Source organism: Oncorhynchus mykiss, chromosome 20 (assembly GCF_057628025.1).
Source record: "Oncorhynchus mykiss isolate SJ-2025 chromosome 20, ASM5762802v1, whole genome shotgun sequence".
NCBI classification, from domain to species: Eukaryota; Metazoa; Chordata; class Actinopteri; order Salmoniformes; family Salmonidae; genus Oncorhynchus; species Oncorhynchus mykiss.
The window spans coordinates 48967447-48986361 of NC_143041.1; the positions used below are offsets into that span (position 1 = coordinate 48967447).

Genomic DNA, 18915 nt, shown 5'->3' on the forward strand with positions numbered 1-18915 from the left:
GTGTGTGTGTGTGTGTGTGTGTGTGTGTAGTGTGTATAGTACCTACCAGCAGCATGGATAACCAGTCCCAGTGTAGCTGTGTGTGTGTAGTGTGTGTGTGTAGTGTGTGTGTGTAGTGTGTGTGTGTAGTGTGTGAGTAGTGTGTATGAGTAGTGTGTATAGTACCTACCAGCAGCATGGATAACCAGTCCCAGTGTAGCTGTGTGTGTGTAGTGTGTGTGTGTAGTGTGTGTGTGTGTGTGTGTGTGTGTGTGTGTGTGTAGTGTGTATAGTACCTACCAGCAGCATGGATAACCAGTCCCAGTGTAGCTGTGTGTGTGTAGTGTGTGTGTGTGTGTGTGTGTGTGTGTGTGTGTGTAGTGTGTATAGTACCTACCAGCAGCATGGATAACCAGTCCCAGTGTAGCTGTGTGTGTGTAGTGTGTAGTGTGTAGTGTGTGTGTGTGTGTGTGTGTGTGTGTGTGTGTAGTGTGTATAGTACCTACCAGCAGCATGGATAACCAGTCCCAGTGTAGCTGTGATACTGGTCCTGTTGGACATCCCAGTCCGTGGATCTGGAACAACACAATCAACTAACTGATAGCAACATGAGCTGAACATAATGAACGGTAGTACCACAATGACTAAAGTTTGGAGAGGAGGTTTGGAGAGGGGGTTTGGAGAGGGGGTTTGGAGAGGGGGTTTGGAGAACGGGGTTTGGAGAGGGGGTTTGGAGAAAGGGGTTTGGAGAACGGGGTTTGAAGAAGTGGTTTGGAGAGGGGGTTTGGAGAAAGGGGGTTTGGAGAAAGGGGTTTGGAGAATGGGGTTTGGAGAGGGGGTTTGGGGAGGGGGTTTGGAGAAAGGGGTTTGGAGAAAGGGGTTTAGAGAGGGGGTTTGGAAAGGGGGTTTGAAGAAGTGGTTTGGAGAGGGGGTTTGGAGAAAGGGGTTTGGAGAATGGGGGTTGGAGAGGGGGTTTGGAGAGGGGGTTTGAAGAAGTGGTTTGGAGAGGGGGTTTGGAGAAAGGGGTTTGGAGAATGGGGTTTGGAGAGGGGGTTTGGAGAAAGGGGTTTGGAGAAAGGGTTTGGAAAGGGGGTTTGGAGAATGGGGTTTGGAGAGGGGGTTTGGAAAGGGGGGTTGGAGAAGAGGTTTGGAAAGGGGGTTTGGAGAATGGGGGTTTGGAAAGGGGGTTTGGAGAAAGGGGGGTTGGAAAGGGGGGTTGGAAAGGGGGTTTGGAGAGGAGGTTTGGAGAAAGGGGGTTTGGAAAGGGGGTTTGGAGAAAGGGGGTTTGGAGAAAGGGGGTTTGGAGAAAGGGGGTTTGGAGAGGAGGTTTGGAGAATGGGTGCAGATCTTCCTTATTTTCTTTATAACGGATTACTTTTAGTGACGACAACGCACCACCAACCCACGAAAGTCTATAATTTGATGACTACAGAGTTTTCCTTTTTTCATATGGACAAACTGTGGAGCAAGCTAGAGATACACTATATATACAAAAGTATGTGGACACCCCTTCAAATTAGTGGATTTGGCTACTTCAGCCACACCAGTTGCTGACAGGTGTATACAATCAAGCACACAGCCATGCAATCTCCGTAGACAAACAGTGGCAGTAGAATTACCTTATTGAAGAGCTCAGTGAGTTTCAACATGGCACCGTCATAGGATGCCACCAACAAGTCAGTTTGTCCAATTTCTTCCCTGCTAGAGCTGCCCCCCGATCAACTGTAAGTGCTAGGCGCAACACAACAACGGCTCAGCTCTGAAGTGGTGGGCCACACAAGCTCACAGAACGGGACCACCGAGTGCTGAAGCGCGTAGTACGTAAAAATCAGAGTTCCAAACTGCCTCTGGAAGCAACGTCAGCACAAGAACTGTTAGGGAGCTTCATGAAATAGGTTTCCATGGCCGAGCAGCCACGCACAAGCCTAAGATCACCATGAGAAATGCCAAGCGTCGGCTGGATTGGTGTAAAGCTTGCCACTATTGGACTCTGGAGCAAGCTTCACCATCTGGGAGTCGGACGGACAAATCTGGGTTTGGCAGATGCCAGGAGAACGCTACCTGCCCGAATGCATAGTGCCAACTGTAAAGTTTGGTGGAGGAGGAATAATGGTCTGGGGCTGTTTTTCATGGTTCAAGCTAGGCCCCTTAGTTACTTAACGCTACTGCATACAATGTACTTTTAGATGATTCTGTACTTCCAACTTTGTGGCAACAGTTTGGGGTAAGCCCTTTCCTGTTTCAATATGACAACGCCTCCGTGCACAAAACGAGGTCTAAAAAGGGGACCAACTCCATATTAATGCCCATGATTTTGGAATGAGATGTTCGACCAGCAGGTGTCCACATACTTTTGGTAATGTTGCGTATGATGCTATATGAAGTAGTAACTCATCTGAGAAGGCTGAAGTTGAACCCAGACACTGATTTTAAAAAATCAGTTTAGCATTTCCCCACTAATGGTGAAGGTAATGATTGAGGGAGAGAGGAAACTGATCCTAGAGCAGGTTTTCAATGGGTCGGGATAATGCTTACAATACTAGCCCAAATGAACGCTAAGGAAGTTAGCATCTTCACAGTGTGTTTTCAATAGGACAGGCTAATGCTAATAGAGTGAGGAGCTAGGTCTTCACCTCGGAGCATCACTGACCGTGTCTGGAGCAGTAGCTACTGATCTGGTCCACCAGGAACATGAGGATGAACCCTACGACCAGGGAGACCCCGATGAAGAACCGTGCTGGGAGACCTTTAGAGGAGGAGTCCTCCTCCTGGAGCTGCTGCCCGACCCCAACGTCACTGGCATTCTGATTGGCTGCTGCTGGGGCGACAGAGCAGGAGGAGACTGCGGAGAGAATACCGAGAGGTGTGTGTTCTTAACAAACACAGACTTTTTAGCAACAAGCACACTCAACCAGATATGGAGTCAACATCCTCAAATAAAACATGTTATGTATCCCTGTGTGCAGTATCCAGATTCCACAGTACCAATGAATAGATCACAAACAGTCTGAAAACACATCTCTGAAACAGTCTGAAAACATCTCTCAGAAACAGTCTGAAAACATCTCCTCTCAGAACCAGTCTGAAAACATCTCCTCTCAGAAACAGTCTGAAAACATCTCAGAAACAGTCTGAAAACACCTCAGAAACAGTCTGAAAACACCTCTCAGAAACAGTCTGAAAACACCTCTCAGAAACAGTCTGAAAACATCTCAGAAACAGTCTGAAAACATCTCCTCTCAGAAACAGTCTGAAAACACCTCTCAGAAACAGTCTGAAAACACCTCTCAGAAACAGTCTGAAAACACCTCTCAGAAACAGTCTGAAAACATCTCAGAAACAGTCTGAAAACATCTCCTCTCAGAAACAGTCTGAAAACACCTCTCAGAAACAGTCTGAAAACACCTCTCAGAAACAGTCTGAAAACATCTCAGAAACAGTCTGAAAACATCTCCTCTCAGAAACAGTCTGAAAACATCTCAGAAACAGTCTGAAAACACCTCAGAAACAGTCTGAAAACATCTCAGAAACAGTCTGAAAACACCTCTCAGAAACAGTCTGAAAACACCTCTCAGAAACAGTCTGAAAACATCTCAGAAACAGTCTGAAAACACCTCTCAGAACCAGTCTGAAAACATCTCTCAGAAACAGTCTGAAAACATCTCCTCTCAGAACCAGTCTGAAAACATCTCTCAGAAACAGTCTGAAAACATCTCAGAAACAGTCTGAAAACACCTCTCAGAAACAGTCTGAAAACACCTCTGAAACAGTCTGAAAACACCTCTCAGAAACAGTCTGAAAACATCTATCAGAAACAGTCTGAAAACACCTCAGAAACAGTCTGAAAACATCTCTCAGAAACAGTCTGAAAACACCTCAGAAACAGTCTGAAAACACCTCAGAAACAGTCTGAAAACATCTCAGAAACAGTCTGAAAAGGGACCAGAAATACAGCAGAACAGAATAATGTTGAAGACGCCTCCAACTAACATCAACATTTAGTTTGGCAGTAATAATTTGCCTTCTGTAAGTTTATGAAACATTGCCTTGTCATTCCGTTACCAAAAACCCACATATCTGTAAGATATTTTCTCATCTGACATTCTAGTTATTCAGCAGACGCTTTTATCCAGAGTAATTTACAGTTACTGTATTCATCTTAGCATATTATGTTCAGCTCATAGTGTCTCCTGTTACTGTCTTCCCTTCCACTGACTGTTATGTTCAGTTCATAGTGTCTCCTGTTTTACTGTCCTCTCTTCCACTGACTGTTATGTTCAGCTCATAGTGTCTCCTGTTACTGTCCTCCCTTCCACTGACTGTTATGTTCAGTTCATAGTGTCTCCTGTTTTACTGTCCTCTCTTCCACTGACTGTTATGTTCAGCTCATAACTCTTTGTCATCTGGTGGTCAAAGCAAGAGTGTAAAAACAGTCTGGACAACCCCTCCCTCTCCGTCTGGACAACCCCTCCCTCTCCGTCTGGACAACTCCTCCCTCTCAGTCTGGACAACCCCTCCCTCTCAGTCTGGACAACCCCTCCCTCTCAGTCTGGACAACTCCTCCCTCTCCCTCTAGTTAATAGAGCATGTCCTCTCCGTCTGGACAAACCCTCCCTCTCCATCTGGACAACCCCTCCCTCTCTCCCTCTAGTTAATAGAGCCTGTCCTCTCCGTCTGGACAACCCCTCCCTCTCCGTCTGGACAACCCCTCCCTCTCAGTCTGGACAACCCACCCCTCTCCCTCTAGTTAATAGAGCCTGTCCTCTCCGTCTGGACAACCCCTCCCTCTCGGTCTGGACAAACCCTCCCTCTCCGTCTGGACAAACCCTCCCTCTCAGTCTGGACAACCCCTCCCTCTCCGTCTGGACAACCCCTCCCTCTCCGTCTGGACAAACCCTCCCTCTCCGTCTGGACAACCCCCCCTCTCCGTCTGGACAACCCCTCCCTCTCCGTCTGGACAACAACTCCCTCTCCGTCTGGACAAACCCTCCCTCTCCGTTTGGACAACCCCTCCCTCTCCGTCTGGACAACCAATCCCTCTCCGTCTGGACAACCCCTCCCTCTCCGTCTGGACAACCCCTCCCTCTCCGTCTGGACAACCCCTCCCTCTCAGTCTGGACAACCCCTCCCTCTCCATCTGGGCAACCCCTCCCTCTCAGTCTGGACAACCCCTCCCTCTCAGTCTGAACAACCCCTCCCTCTCCGTCTGGACAACCCCTCCCTCTCCGTCTGGACAACCCCTCCCTCTCAGTCTGGACAACCCCTCACTCTCCGTCTGGACAACCCCTCCCTCTCCGTCTGGGCAACCCCTCCCTCTCCGTCTGGGCAACCCCTCCCTCTCCGTCTAGACAACCCCTCCCTCTCAGTCTGGACAACCCCTCCCTCTCAGTCTGGACAACCCCTCCCTCTCAGTCTGGACAACCCCTCCCTCTCAGTCTGGACAACCCCTCCCTCTCTGTCTGGACAACCCCTCCCTCTCCGTCTGGACAACCCCTCCCTCTCCGTCTGGACAACCCCTCCCTCTCCGTCTGGACAACCCCTCCCTCTCCGTCTGGACAACCCCTCCCTCTCCGTCTGGACAACCCCTCCCTCTCTCCCTCTAGTTAATAGAGCCTGTCCTCTCCGTCTGGACAACCCCTCCCTCTCCGTCTGGACAACCCCTCCCTCTCCGTCTGGACAAACCCTCCCTCTCCGTCTGGACAAACCCTCCCTCTCTCCCTCTAGTTAATAGAACCTGTCCTCTCCGTCTGGACAACCCCTCCCTCTCCGTCTGGACAACCCCTCCCTCTCAGTCTGGACAACTCCTCCCTCTCCCTCTAGTTAATAGAGCATGTCCTCTCCGTCTGGACAAACCCTCCCTCTCCATCTGGACAACCCCTCCCTCTCTCCCTCTAGTTAATAGAGCCGGTCCTCTCCGTCTGGACAACCCCTCCCTCTCCGTCTGGACAACCCCTCCCTCTCAGTCTGGACAACTCCTCCCTCTCCCTCTAGTTAATAGAGCATGTCCTCTCCGTCTGGACAACCCCTCCCTCTCGGTCTGGACAAACCCTCCCTCTCCGTCTGGACAACCCCTCCCTCTCCGTCTGGACAACCCCTCCCTCTCCGTCTGGACAACCCCTCCCTCTCCGTCTGGACAACCCCTCCCTCTCCGTCTGGACAACCCCTCCCTCTCCGTCTGGACAAACCCCCCTCTCCGTCTGGACAACCCCTCCCTCTCCGTCTGGACAACAACTCCCTCTCCGTCTGGACAACCCCTCCCTCTCCGTCTGGACAACCCCTCCCTCTCCGTCTGGACAACCAATCCCTCTCCGTCTGGACAACCCCTCCCTCTCCGTCTGGACAACCCCTCCCTCTCCGTCTGGACAACCCCTCCCTCTCCGTCTGGACAACCCCTCCCTCTCCGTCTGGGCAACCCCTCCCTCTCAGTCTGGACAACCCCTCCCTCTCAGTCTGGACAACCCCTCCCTCTCCGTCTGGACAACCCCTCCCTCTCCGTCTGGACAACCCCTCCCTCTCAGTCTGGACAACCCCTCCCTCTCAGTCTGGACAACCCCTCCCTCTCCGTCTGGACAACCCCTCCCTCTCCGTCTGGGCAACCCCTCCCTCTCCGTCTGGGCAACCCCTCCCTCTCAGTCTAGACAACCCCTCAATCTCAGTCTGGACAACCCCTCCCTCTCAGTCTGGACAACCCCTCCCTCTCAGTCTGGACAACCCCTCCCTCTCCGTCTGGACAACCCCTCCCTCTCCGTCTGGACAACCCCTCCCTCTCCGTCTGGACAACCCCTCCCTCTCCGTCTGGACAACCCCTCCCTCTCCGTCTGGACAACCCCTCCCTCTCTCCCTCTAGTTAATAGAGCCTGTCCTCTCCGTCTGGACAACCCCTCCCTCTCCGTCTGGACAACCCCTCCCTCTCCGTCTGGACAAACCCTCCCTCTCCGTCTGGACAAACCCTCCCTCTCTCCCTCTAGTTAATAGAACCTGTCCTCTCCGTCTGGACAACCCCTCCCTCTCAGTCTGGACAACTCCTCCCTCTCCCTCTAGTTAATAGAGCATGTCCTCTCCGTCTGGACAAACCCTCCCTCTCCATCTGGACAACCCCTCCCTCTCTCCCTCTAGTTAATAGAGCCGGTCCTCTCCGTCTGGACAACCCCTCCCTCTCCGTCTGGACAACCCCTCCCTCTCCGTCTGGACAACTCCTCCCTCTCCCTCTAGTTAATAGAGCATGTCCTCTCCGTCTGGACAAACCCTCCCTCTCCATCTGGACAACCCCTCCCTCTCTCCCTCTAGTTAATAGAGCCGGTCCTCTCCGTCTGGACAACCCCTCCCTCTCCGTCTGGACAACCCCTCCCTCTCGGTCTGGACAAACCCTCCCTCTCCGTCTGGACAAACCCTCCCTCTCAGTCTGGACAACCCCTCCCTCTCAGTCTGGACAACCCCTCCCTCTCAGTCTGGACAAACCTTCCCTCTCCGTCTGGACAAACCCTCCCTCTCAGTCTGGACAAACCCTCCCTCTCAGTCTGGACAACCCCTCCCTCTCCGTCTGGACAACCCCTCCCTCTCCGTCTGGACAACCCCTCCCTCTCTCCCTCTAGTTAATAGAGCCTGTCCTCTCCGTCTGGACAACCCCTCCCTCTCCGTCTGGACAACCCCTCCCTCTCTCCCTCTAGTTAATAGAGCCTGTCCTCTCCGTCTGGACAACCCCTCCCTCTCCGTCTGGACAACCCCTCCCTCTCAGTCTGGACAACCCCCCCCCCTCTCCCTCTAGTTAATAGAGCCTGTCCTGTCCGTCTGGACAACCCCTCCCTCTCGGTCTGGACAAACCCTCCCTCTCAGTCTGGACAAACCCTCCCTCTCAGTCTGGACAACCCCTCCCTCTCAGTCTGGACAACTCCTCCCTCTCAGTCTGGACAACCCCTCCCTCTCAGTCTGGACAAACCCTCCCTCTCAGTCTGGACAAACCCTCCCTCTCCGTCTGGACAAACCCTCCCTCTCCGTCTGGACAAACCCTCCCTCTCAGTCTGGACAACCCCTCCCTCTCAGTCTGGACAACCCCTCCCTCTCAGTCTGGACAACCCCTCCCTCTCAGTCTGGACAAACCCTCCCTCTCAGTCTGGACAAACCCCTCCCTCTCAGTCTGGACAAACCCTCCCTCTCAGTCTGGACAAACCCTCCCTCTCAGTCTTGACAAACCCTCCCTCTCCGTCTGGACAACCCCTCCCTCTCAGTCTGGACAACCCCTCCCTCTCCGTCTGGACAAACCCTCCCTCTCAGTCTGGACAAACCCTCCCTCTCCGTCTGGACAACCCCTCCCTCTCCGTCTGGACAACCCCCCTCTCTCCCTCTAGTTAATAGAGCCTGTCCTCTCCTGGCTCTTACTGACACCTACCCTCTTTACATTTACTGCAACCAGCATAATCAACCACTTTTTATTTTTAATTTAACATTTATTTAACTAGGCAAGTCAGTTAAGAACAAATTCTTATTTACATTGACGGCCTACCCCCGGCCAAACCCTCCCCTCCCCTAACCCGGACGACGCTGGGCCAATTGAGCGCAGCCCTATGGGACTGCCGATCATGGCCAGTTGTGATACAGCCTGGGATCGAACCAGGGTCTGTAGTGACACCTTTAGCACCGCGATGCAGTGCCTCAGACCGCTGTGACACTTAACACCGACTGACACGGGACGTCCACGGACATGGAAAAGTCCACCAGACCAAATCTGAACCAATCACAGACGTCTAGGTTTCATAACTTTGGACAGCACAGCATAGTACAGAAGTACAGTACAGAAAAGTACAGTACAGAAAAGTAGAGTACAGTAGAGGATAGTACAGAAAAGTACAGTACAGAAAAGTACAGTACAGTAGAGGATCGTACAGAAAAGTAGAGTACAGCAGAGTACAGTAGAGGATCATACAGAAAAGTAGAGTACAGTAAAGTAGAGTATAGTAGAGGATAGTACAGAAAAGTAGAGTACAGCAGAGTACAGTAGAGGATCGTACAGAAAAGTAGAATACAGAAAAGTAGAGTACAGAAAAGTAGAGTAAAGTAGAGTACAGTAGAGGATAGTACAGAAATGTAGAGGACAGAAAAGTAGAGTACAGTAAAGTAGAGTACAGAAATGTAGAGGACAGTAGAGTACAGTAGAGGATCGTACAGTAAAGTAGAGTACAGTAGAGGATCGTACAGTAGAGGATCGTACAGTAAAGGTAGAGTACAGTAAAGTAGAGTACAGAAATGTAGAGGACAGTAAAGTAGAGTACAGAAACAACAAACTGGGGCCCATCTTCCAGCAACAACAAACTGGGGCCCATCTTCCAGCAACAACAAACTGGGGCCCATCTTCCAGCAACAACAAACTGGGGCCCATCTTCCAGCAACAACAAACTGGGGCCCATCCTCCAGCAACAACAAGCTGGGGCCCATCCTCCAGCAACAACAAACTGGGGCCCATCCTCCAGCAACAACAAACTGGGGCCCATCTTCCAGCAACAACAAACTGGGGCCCATCTTCCAGCAACAACAAACTGGAGCCCATCCTCCAGCAGCAACAAACTGGAGCCCATCTTCCAGCAACAACAAACTGGGGCCCATCTTCCAGCAACAACAAACTGGGGCCCATCTTCCAGCAACAACAAACTGGGGCCCATCTTCCAGCAACAACAAACTGGAGCCCATCTTCCAGCAACAACAAACTGGAGCCCATCCTCCAGCAGCAACAAACTGGAGCCCATCTTCCAGCAACAACAAACTGGAGCCCATCTTCCAGCAACAACAAACTGGAGCCCATCTTCCAGCAACAACAAACTGGGGCCCATCCTCCAGCAACAACAAACTGGGGCCCATCCTCCAGCAACAACAAACTGGGGCCCATCTTCCAGCAACAACAAACTGGGGCCCATCCTCCAGCAACAACAAACTGGGGCCCATCCTCCAGCAACAACAAACTGGGGCCCATCCTCCAGCAACAACAAACTGGGGCCCATCCTCCAGCAACAACGAACTGGAGCCCATCCTCCAGCAACAACAAACTGGAGCCCATCCTCCAGCAACAACAAACTGGGACCCATCCACCAGCAACAACAAACTGGGGCCCATCCTCCAGCAACAACAAACTGGAGCCCATCCTCCAGCAACAACAAACTGGAGCCCATCCTCCAGCAACAACAAACTGGGACCCATCCACCAGCAACAACAAACTGGGGCCCATCTTCCAGCAACAACAAACTGGGGCCCATCTTCCAGCAACAACAAACTGGGGCCCATCTTCCAGCAACAACAAACTGGGGCCCATCTTCCAGCAACAACAAACTGGGGCCCATCTTCCAGCAACAACAAACTGGGGCCCATCTTCCAGCAACAACAAACTGGGACCCATCCACCAGCAACAACAAACTGGGACCCATCCACCAGCAACAACAAACTGGGACCCATCCACCAGCAACAACAAACTGGGGCCCATCCACCAGCAACAACAAACTGGGGCCCATCCTCCAGCAACAACAAACTGGGGCCCATCCTCCAGCAACAACAAACTGGGGCCCATCCTCCAGCAACAACAAACTGGGGCCCATCTTCCAGCAACAACAAACTGGAGCCCATCCTCCAGCAGCAACAAACTGGAGCCCATCTTCCAGCAACAACAAACTGGGGCCCATCTTCCAGCAACAACAAACTGGGGCCCATCTTCCAGCAACAACAAACTGGAGCCCATCTTCCAGCAACAACAAACTGGAGCCCATCTTCCAGCAGCAACAAACTGGAGCCCATCTTCCAGCAACAACAAACTGGAGCCCATCTTCCAGCAACAACAAACTGGGGCCCATCCTCCAGCAACAACAAACTGGGGCCCATCCTCCAGCAACAACAAACTGGGGCCCATCCTCCAGCAACAACAAACTGGGGCCCATCTTCCAGCAACAACAAACTGGGGCCCATCCTCCAGCAACAACAAACTGGAGCCCATCCTCCAGCAACAACAAACTGGGGCCCATCCTCCAGCAACAACAAACTGGGGCCCATCCTCCAGCAACAACAAACTGGAGCCCATCCTCCAGCAACAACAAACTGGAGCCCATCCACCAGCAACAACAAACTGGGACCCATCCACCAGCAACAACAAACTGGGGCCCATCCTCCAGCAACAACAAACTGGGGCCCATCCTCCAGCAACAACAAACTGGGACCCATCCACCAGCAACAACAAACTGGGACCCATCCACCAGCAACAACAAACTGGGGCCCATCTTCCAGCAACAACAAACTGGGGCCCATCCTCCAGCAACAACAAACTGGAGCCCATCTTCCAGCAACAACAAACTGGGGCCCATCTTCCAGCAACAACAAACTGGGGCCCATCTTCCAGCAACAACAAACTGGGAACCATCTTCCAGCAACAACAAACTGGAGCCCATCCTCCAGCAGCAACAAACTGGAGCCCATCCTCCAGCAGCAACAAACTGGAGCCCATCTTCCAGCAACAACAAACTGGGGCCCATCTTCCAGCAACAACAAACTGGGGCCCATCCTCCAGCAACAACAAACTGGGGCCCATCCTCCAGCAACAACAAACTGGGGCCCATCTTCCAGCAACAACAAACTGGGGCCCATCTTCCAGCAACAACAAACTGGAGCCCATCCTCCAGCAACAACAAACTGGGGCCCATCCTCCAGCAACAACAAACTGGGGCCCATCCTCCAGCAACAACAAACTGGAGCCCATCCTCCAGCAACAACAAACTGGAGCCCATCCACCAGCAACAACAAACTGGGACCCATCCACCAGCAACAACAAACTGGGGCCCATCTTCCAGCAACAACAAACTGGGGCCCATCCTCCAGCAACAACAAACTGGAGCCCATCCTCCAGCAACAACAAACTGGGACCCATCCACCAGCAACAACAAACTGGGGCCCATCTTCCAGCAACAACAAACTGGGGCCCATCTTCCAGCAACAACAAACTGGGGCCCATCTTCCAGCAACAACAAACTGGGGCCCATCTTCCAGCAACAACAAACTGGGGCCCATCTTCCAGCAACAACAAACTGGGGCCCATCTTCCAGCAACAACAAACTGGGGCCCATCTTCCAGCAACAACAAACTGGGACCCATCCACCAGCAACAACAAACTGGGGCCCATCTTCCAGCAACAACAAACTGGGACCCATCCACCAGCAACAACAAACTGGGACCCATCCACCAGCAACAACAAACTGGGGCCCATCCTCCAGCAACAACAAACTGGAGCCCATCCTCCAGCAACAACAAACTGGGGCCCATCCTCCAGCAACAACAAACTGGGGCCCATCCTCCAGCAACAACAAACTGGAGCCCATCCTCCAGCAACAACAAACTGGAGCCCATCCTCCAGCAACAACAAACTGGGACCCATCCACCAGCAACAACAAACTGGGGCCCATCTTCCAGCAACAACAAACTGGGGCCCATCCTCCAGCAACAACAAACTGGGACCCATCCTCCAGCAACAACAAACTGGGACCCATCCACCAGCAACAACAAACTGGGGCCCATCTTCCAGCAACAACAAACTGGGGCCCATCCTCCAGCAACAACAAACTGGGGCCCATCCTCCAGCAACAACAAACTGGGACCCATCCACCAGCAACAACAAACTGGGACCCATCCACCAGCAACAACAAACTGGGGCCCATCTTCCAGCAACAACAAACTGGGGCCCATCTTCCAGCAACAACAAACTGGGGCCCATCTTCCAGCAACAACAAACTGGGGCCCATCTTCCAGCAACAACAAACTGGGGCCCATCTTCCAGCAACAACAAACTGGAGCCCATCTTCCAGCAACAACAAACTGGAGCCCATCCTCCAGCAACAACAAACTGGAGCCCATCCTCCAGCAACAACAAACTGGGGCCCATCCTCCAGCAACAACAAACTGGGGCCCATCTTCCAGCAACAACAAACTGGGGCCCATCCTCCAGCAACAACAAACTGGAGCCCAATCCTCCAGCAACAACAAACTGGAGCCCATCTTCCAGCAACAACAAACTGGGGCCCATCTTCCAGCAACAACAAACTGGGGCCCATCTTCCAGCAACAACAAACTGGGGCCCATCCTCCAGCAACAACAAACTGGGGCCCATCCTCCAGCAACAACAAACTGGGGCCCATCCTCCAGCAACAACAAACTGGGGCCCATCCTCCAGCAACAACAAACTGGAGCCCAATCCTCCAGCAACAACAAACTGGAGCCCACCTTCCAGCAACAACAAACTGGGGCCCATCCACCAGCAACAACAAACTGGGACCCATCCACCAGCAACAACAAACTGGAGCCCACCTTCCAGCAACAACAAACTGGGGCCCATCCTCCAGCAACAACAAACTGGGGCCCAATCCTCCAGCAACAACAAACTGGGGCCCATCCTCCAGTAACAACAAACTGGAGCCCAATCCTCCAGCAACAACAAACTGGAGCCCACCTTCCAGCAACAACAAACTGGGGCCCATCTTCCAGCAACAACAAACTGGGGCCCATCTTCCAGCAACAACAAACTGGGGCCCATCCTCCAGCAACAACAAACTGGGGCCCATCCTCCAGCAACAACAAACTGGGGCCCATCCTCCAGCAACAACAAACTGGGGCCCATCCTCCAGCAACAACAAACTGGAGCCCAATCCTCCAGCAACAACAAACTGGAGCCCACCTTCCAGCAACAACAAACTGGGGCCCATCCACCAGCAACAACAAACTGGGACCCATCCACCAGCAACAACAAACTGGAGCCCACCTTCCAGCAACAACAAACTGGGGCCCATCCTCCAGCAACAACAAACTGGAGCCCACCTTCCAGCAACAACAAACTGGAGCCCACCTTCCAGCAACAACAAACTGGGGCCCATCTTCCAGCAACAACAAACTGGGGCCCATCCTCCAGCAACAACAAACTGGGGCCCATCCTCCAGCAACAACAAACTGGGGCCCATCCTCCAGCAACAACAAACTGGAGCCCAATCCTCCAGCAACAACAAACTGGAGCCCACCTTCCAGCAACAACAAACTGGGGCCCACCTTCCAGCAACAACAAACTGGGGCCCATCCTCCAGCAACAACAAACTGGAGCCCATCCTCCAGCAACAACAAACTGGGGCCCATCCTCCAGCAACAACAAACTGGGGCCCATCCTCCAGCAACAACAAACTGGGGCCCATCCTCCAGCAACAACAAACTGGAGCCCAATCCTCCAGCAACAACAAACTGGAGCCCACCTTCCAGCAACAACAAACTGGAGCCCACCTTCCAGCAACAACAAACTGGGGCCCATCTTCCAGCAACAACAAACTGGGGCCCATCTTCCAGCAACAACAAACTGGGGCCCATCCTCCAGCAACAACAAACTGGGGCCCATCCTCCAGCAACAACAAACTGGGGCCCATCCTCCAGCAACAACAAACTGGAGCCCAATCCTCCAGCAACAACAAACTGGAGCCCACCTTCCAGCAACAACAAACTGGGGCCCATCCTCCAGCAACAACAAACTGGGACCCATCCACCAGCAACAACAAACTGGGGCCCATCTTCCAGCAACAACAAACTGGGGCCCATCTTCCAGCAACAACAAACTGGGGCCCATCTTCCAGCAACAACAAACTGGGGCCCATCTTCCAGCAACAACAAACTGGAGCCCATCTTCCAGCAACAACAAACTGGGGCCCATCCTCCAGCAACAACAAACTGGGGCCCATCCTCCAGCAACAACAAACTGGGGCCCATCCTCCAGCAACAACAAACTGGAGCCCATCCTCCAGCAACAACAAACTGGGGCCCATCCTCCAGCAACAACAAACTGGGACCCATCCACCAGCAACAACAAACTGGAGCCCATCCTCCAGCAACAACAAACTGGAGCCCATCTTCCAGCAACAACAAACTGGGGCCCATCTTCCAGCAACAACAAACTGGGGCCCATCTTCCAGCAACAACAAACTGGAGCCCATCTTCCAGCAACAACAAACTGGGGCCCATCTTCCAGCAACAACAAACTGGAGCCCATCTTCCAGCAACAACAAACTGGGGCCCATCTTCCAGCAACAACAAACTGGGGCCCATCTTCCAGCAACAACAAACTGGGGCCCATCCTCCAGCAACAACAAACTGGGGCCCATCTTCCAGCAACAACAAACTGGGGCCCATCTTCCAGCAACAACAAACTGGAGCCCATCTTCCAGCAACAACAAAGTGGGGCCCATCTTCCAGCAACAACAAACTGGGGCCCATCTTCCAGCAACAACAAACTGGAGCCCATCTTCCAGCAACAACAAACTGGGGCCCATCCTCCAGCAACAACAAACTGGAGCCCAATCCTCCAGCAACAACAAACTGGGGCCCATCTTCCAGCAACAACAAACTGGAGCCCAATCCTCCAGCAACAACAAACTGGGGCCCATCTTCCAGCAACAACAAACTGGAGCCCAATCCTCCAGCAACAACAAACTGGGGCCCATCTTCCAGCAACAACAAACTGGGGCCCATCTTCCAGCAACAACAAACTGGGGCCCATCTTCCAGCAACAACAAACTGGAGCCCATCTTCCAGCAACAACAAACTGGGGCCCATCTTCCAGCAACAACAAACTGGGGCCCATCTTCCAGCAACAACAAACTGGGGCCCATCTTCCAGCAACAACAAACTGGGGCCCATCTTCCAGCAACAACAAACTGGAGCCCATCTTCCAGCAACAACAAACTGGGGCCCATCTTCCAGCAACAACAAACTGGGGCCCATCTTCCAGCAACAACAAACTGGGGCCCATCTTCCAGCAACAACAAACTGGGGCCCATCTTCCAGCAACAACAAACTGGGGCCCATCTTCCAGCAACAACAAACTGGGGCCCATCTTCCAGCAACAACAAACTGGAGCCCATCTTCCAGCAACAACAAACTGGGGCCCATCTTCCAGCAACAACAAACTGGGGCCCATCTTCCAGCAACAACAAACTGGGGCCCATCTTCCAGCAACAACAAACTGGGGCCCATCTTCCAGCAACAACAAACTGGGGCCCATCTTCCAGCAACAACAAACTGGGGCCCATCTTCCAGCAACAACAAACTGGAGCCCATCCTCCAGCAACAACAAACTGGGGCCCATCTTCCAGCAACAACAAACTGGAGCCCATCTTCCAGCAACAACAAACTGGGGCCCATCTTCCAGCAACAACAAACTGGGGCCCATCCTCCAGCAACAACAAACTGGAGCCCATCTTCCAGCAACAACAAACTGGGGCCCATCTTCCAGCAACAACAAACTGGAGCCCATCTTCCAGCAACAACAAACTGGGGCCCATCTTCCAGCAACAACAAACTGGAGCCCATCTTCCAGCAACAACAAACTGGGGCCCATCTTCCAGCAACAACAAACTGGAGCCCATCTTCCAGCAACAACAAACTGGGGCCCATCTTCCAGCAACAACAAACTGGGGCCCATCTTCCAGCAACAACAAACTGGAGCCCATCTTCCAGCAACAACAAACTGGGGCCCATCTTCCAGCAACAACAAACTGGGGCCCATCTTCCAGCAACAACAAACTGGAGCCCATCCTCCAGCAACAACCAACTGGAGCCCATCTTCCAGCAACAACAAACTGGGGCCCATCTTCCAGCAACAACAAACTGGGGCCCATCTTCCAGCAACAACAAACTGGAGCCCATCTTCCAGCAACAACAAACTGGGGCCCATCTTCCAGCAACAACAAACTGGGGCCCATCTTCCAGCAACAACAAACTGGGGCCCATCTTCCAGCAACAACAAACTGGAGCCCATCTTCCAGCAACAACAAACTGGGGCCCATCTTCCAGCAACAACAAACTGGAGCCCATCTTCCAGCAACAACAAACTGGGGCCCATCTTCCAGCAACAACAAACTGGGGCCCATCTTCCAGCAACAACAAACTGGAGCCCATCTTCCAGCAACAACAAACTGGGGCCCATCTTCCAGCAACAACAAACTGGAGCCCATCTTCCAGCAACAACAAACTGGGGCCCATCTTCCAGCAACAACAAACTGGGGCCCATCCTCCAGCAACAACAAACTGGGGCCCATCCTCCAGCAACAACAAACTGGGGCCCATCTTCCAGCAACAACAAACTGGGGCCCATCTTCCAGCAACAACAAACTGGAGCCCATCCTCCAGCAACAACAAACTGGGGCCCATCCTCCAGCAACAACAAACTGGGGCCCATCCTCCAGCAACAACAAACTGGAGCCCATCCTCCAGCAACAACAAACTGGAGCCCATCCACCAGCAACAACAAACTGGGACCCATCCACCAGCAACAACAAACTGGGGCCCATCTTCCAGCAACAACAAACTGGGGCCCATCCTCCAGCAACAACAAACTGGAGCCCATCCTCCAGCAACAACAAACTGGGACCCATCCACCAGCAACAACAAACTGGGGCCCATCTTCCAGCAACAACAAACTGGGGCCCATCTTCCAGCAACAACAAACTGGGGCCCATCTTCCAGCAACAACAAACTGGGGCCCATCTTCCAGCAACAACAAACTGGGGCCCATCTTCCAGCAACAACAAACTGGGGCCCATCTTCCAGCAACAACAAACTGGGGCCCATCCTCCAGCAACAACAAACTGGGACCCATCCACCAGCAACAACAAACTGGGGCCCATCTTCCAGCAACAACAAACTGGGACCCATCCACCAGCAACAACAAACTGGGACCCATCCACCAGCAACAACAAACTGGGGCCCATCCTCCAGCAACAACAAACTGGAGCCCATCCTCCAGCAACAACAAACTGGGGCCCATCCTCCAGCAACAACAAACTGGGGCCCATCCTCCAGCAACAACAAACTGGAGCCCATCCTCCAGCAACAACAAACTGGAGCCCATCCTCCAGCAACAACAAACTGGGACCCATCCACCAGCAACAACAAACTGGGGCCCATCTTCCAGCAACAACAAACTGGGGCCCATCCTCCAGCAACAACAAACTGGGACCCATCCTCCAGCAACAACAAACTGGGACCCATCCACCAGCAACAACAAACTGGGGCCCATCTTCCAGCAACAACAAACTGGGGCCCATCCTCCAGCAACAACAAACTGGGGCCCATCCTCCAGCAACAACAAACTGGGACCCATCCACCAGCAACAACAAACTGGGACCCATCCACCAGCAACAACAAACTGGGGCCCATCTTCCAGCAACAACAAACTGGGGCCCATCTTCCAGCAACAACAAACTGGGGCCCATCTTCCAGCAACAACAAACTGGGGCCCATCTTCCAGCAACAACAAACTGGGGCCCATCTTCCAGCAACAACAAACTGGAGCCCATCTTCCAGCAACAACAAACTGGAGCCCATCCTCCAGCAACAACAAACTGGAGCCCATCCTCCAGCAACAACAAACTGGGGCCCATCCTCCAGCAACAACAAACTGGGGCCCATCCTCCAGCAACAACAAACTGGGGCCCATCCTCCAGCAACAACAAACTGGAGCCCAATCCTCCAGCAACAACAAACTGGAGCCCATCTTCCAGCAACAACAAACTGGGGCCCATCTTCCAGCAACAACAAACTGGGGCCCATCTTCCAGCAACAACAAACTGGGGCCCATCCTCCAGCAACAACAAACTGGGGCCCATCCTCCAGCAACAACAAACTGGGGCCCATCCTCCAGCAACAACAAACTGGGGCCCATCCTCCAGCAACAACAAACTGGAGCCCAATCCTCCAGCAACAACAAACTGGAGCCCACCTTCCAGCAACAACAAACTGGGGCCCATCCACCAGCAACAACAAACTGGGACCCATCCACCAGCAACAACAAACTGGAGCCCACCTTCCAGCAACAACAAACTGGGGCCCATCCTCCAGCAACAACAAACTGGGGCCCAATCCTCCAGCAACAACAAACTGGGGCCCATC

The 18915-nt window shown here is 52.9% G+C and overlaps 1 protein-coding gene across 4 annotated transcripts in view; it reads right to left on the reverse strand.

Moving 5' to 3' along the window:
- unm_sa35587 (un-named sa35587) overlaps nucleotides 1-18915 on the reverse strand; it is a 35919-nt gene that overhangs the window by 8138 nt on the left and 8866 nt on the right. For all 4 annotated transcript variants that reach the window (XM_090213180.1, XM_036956420.2, XM_090213181.1 and 1 more), the window contains exons 3-4: nucleotides 2630-2821; nucleotides 486-554 (exon numbers count right to left, since the gene is read on the reverse strand). In XM_090213180.1, the coding sequence (XP_090069306.1) occupies nucleotides 486-554; nucleotides 2630-2821 (261 nt within the window). The remainder of the gene's footprint in view (nucleotides 1-485; nucleotides 555-2629; nucleotides 2822-18915) is intronic.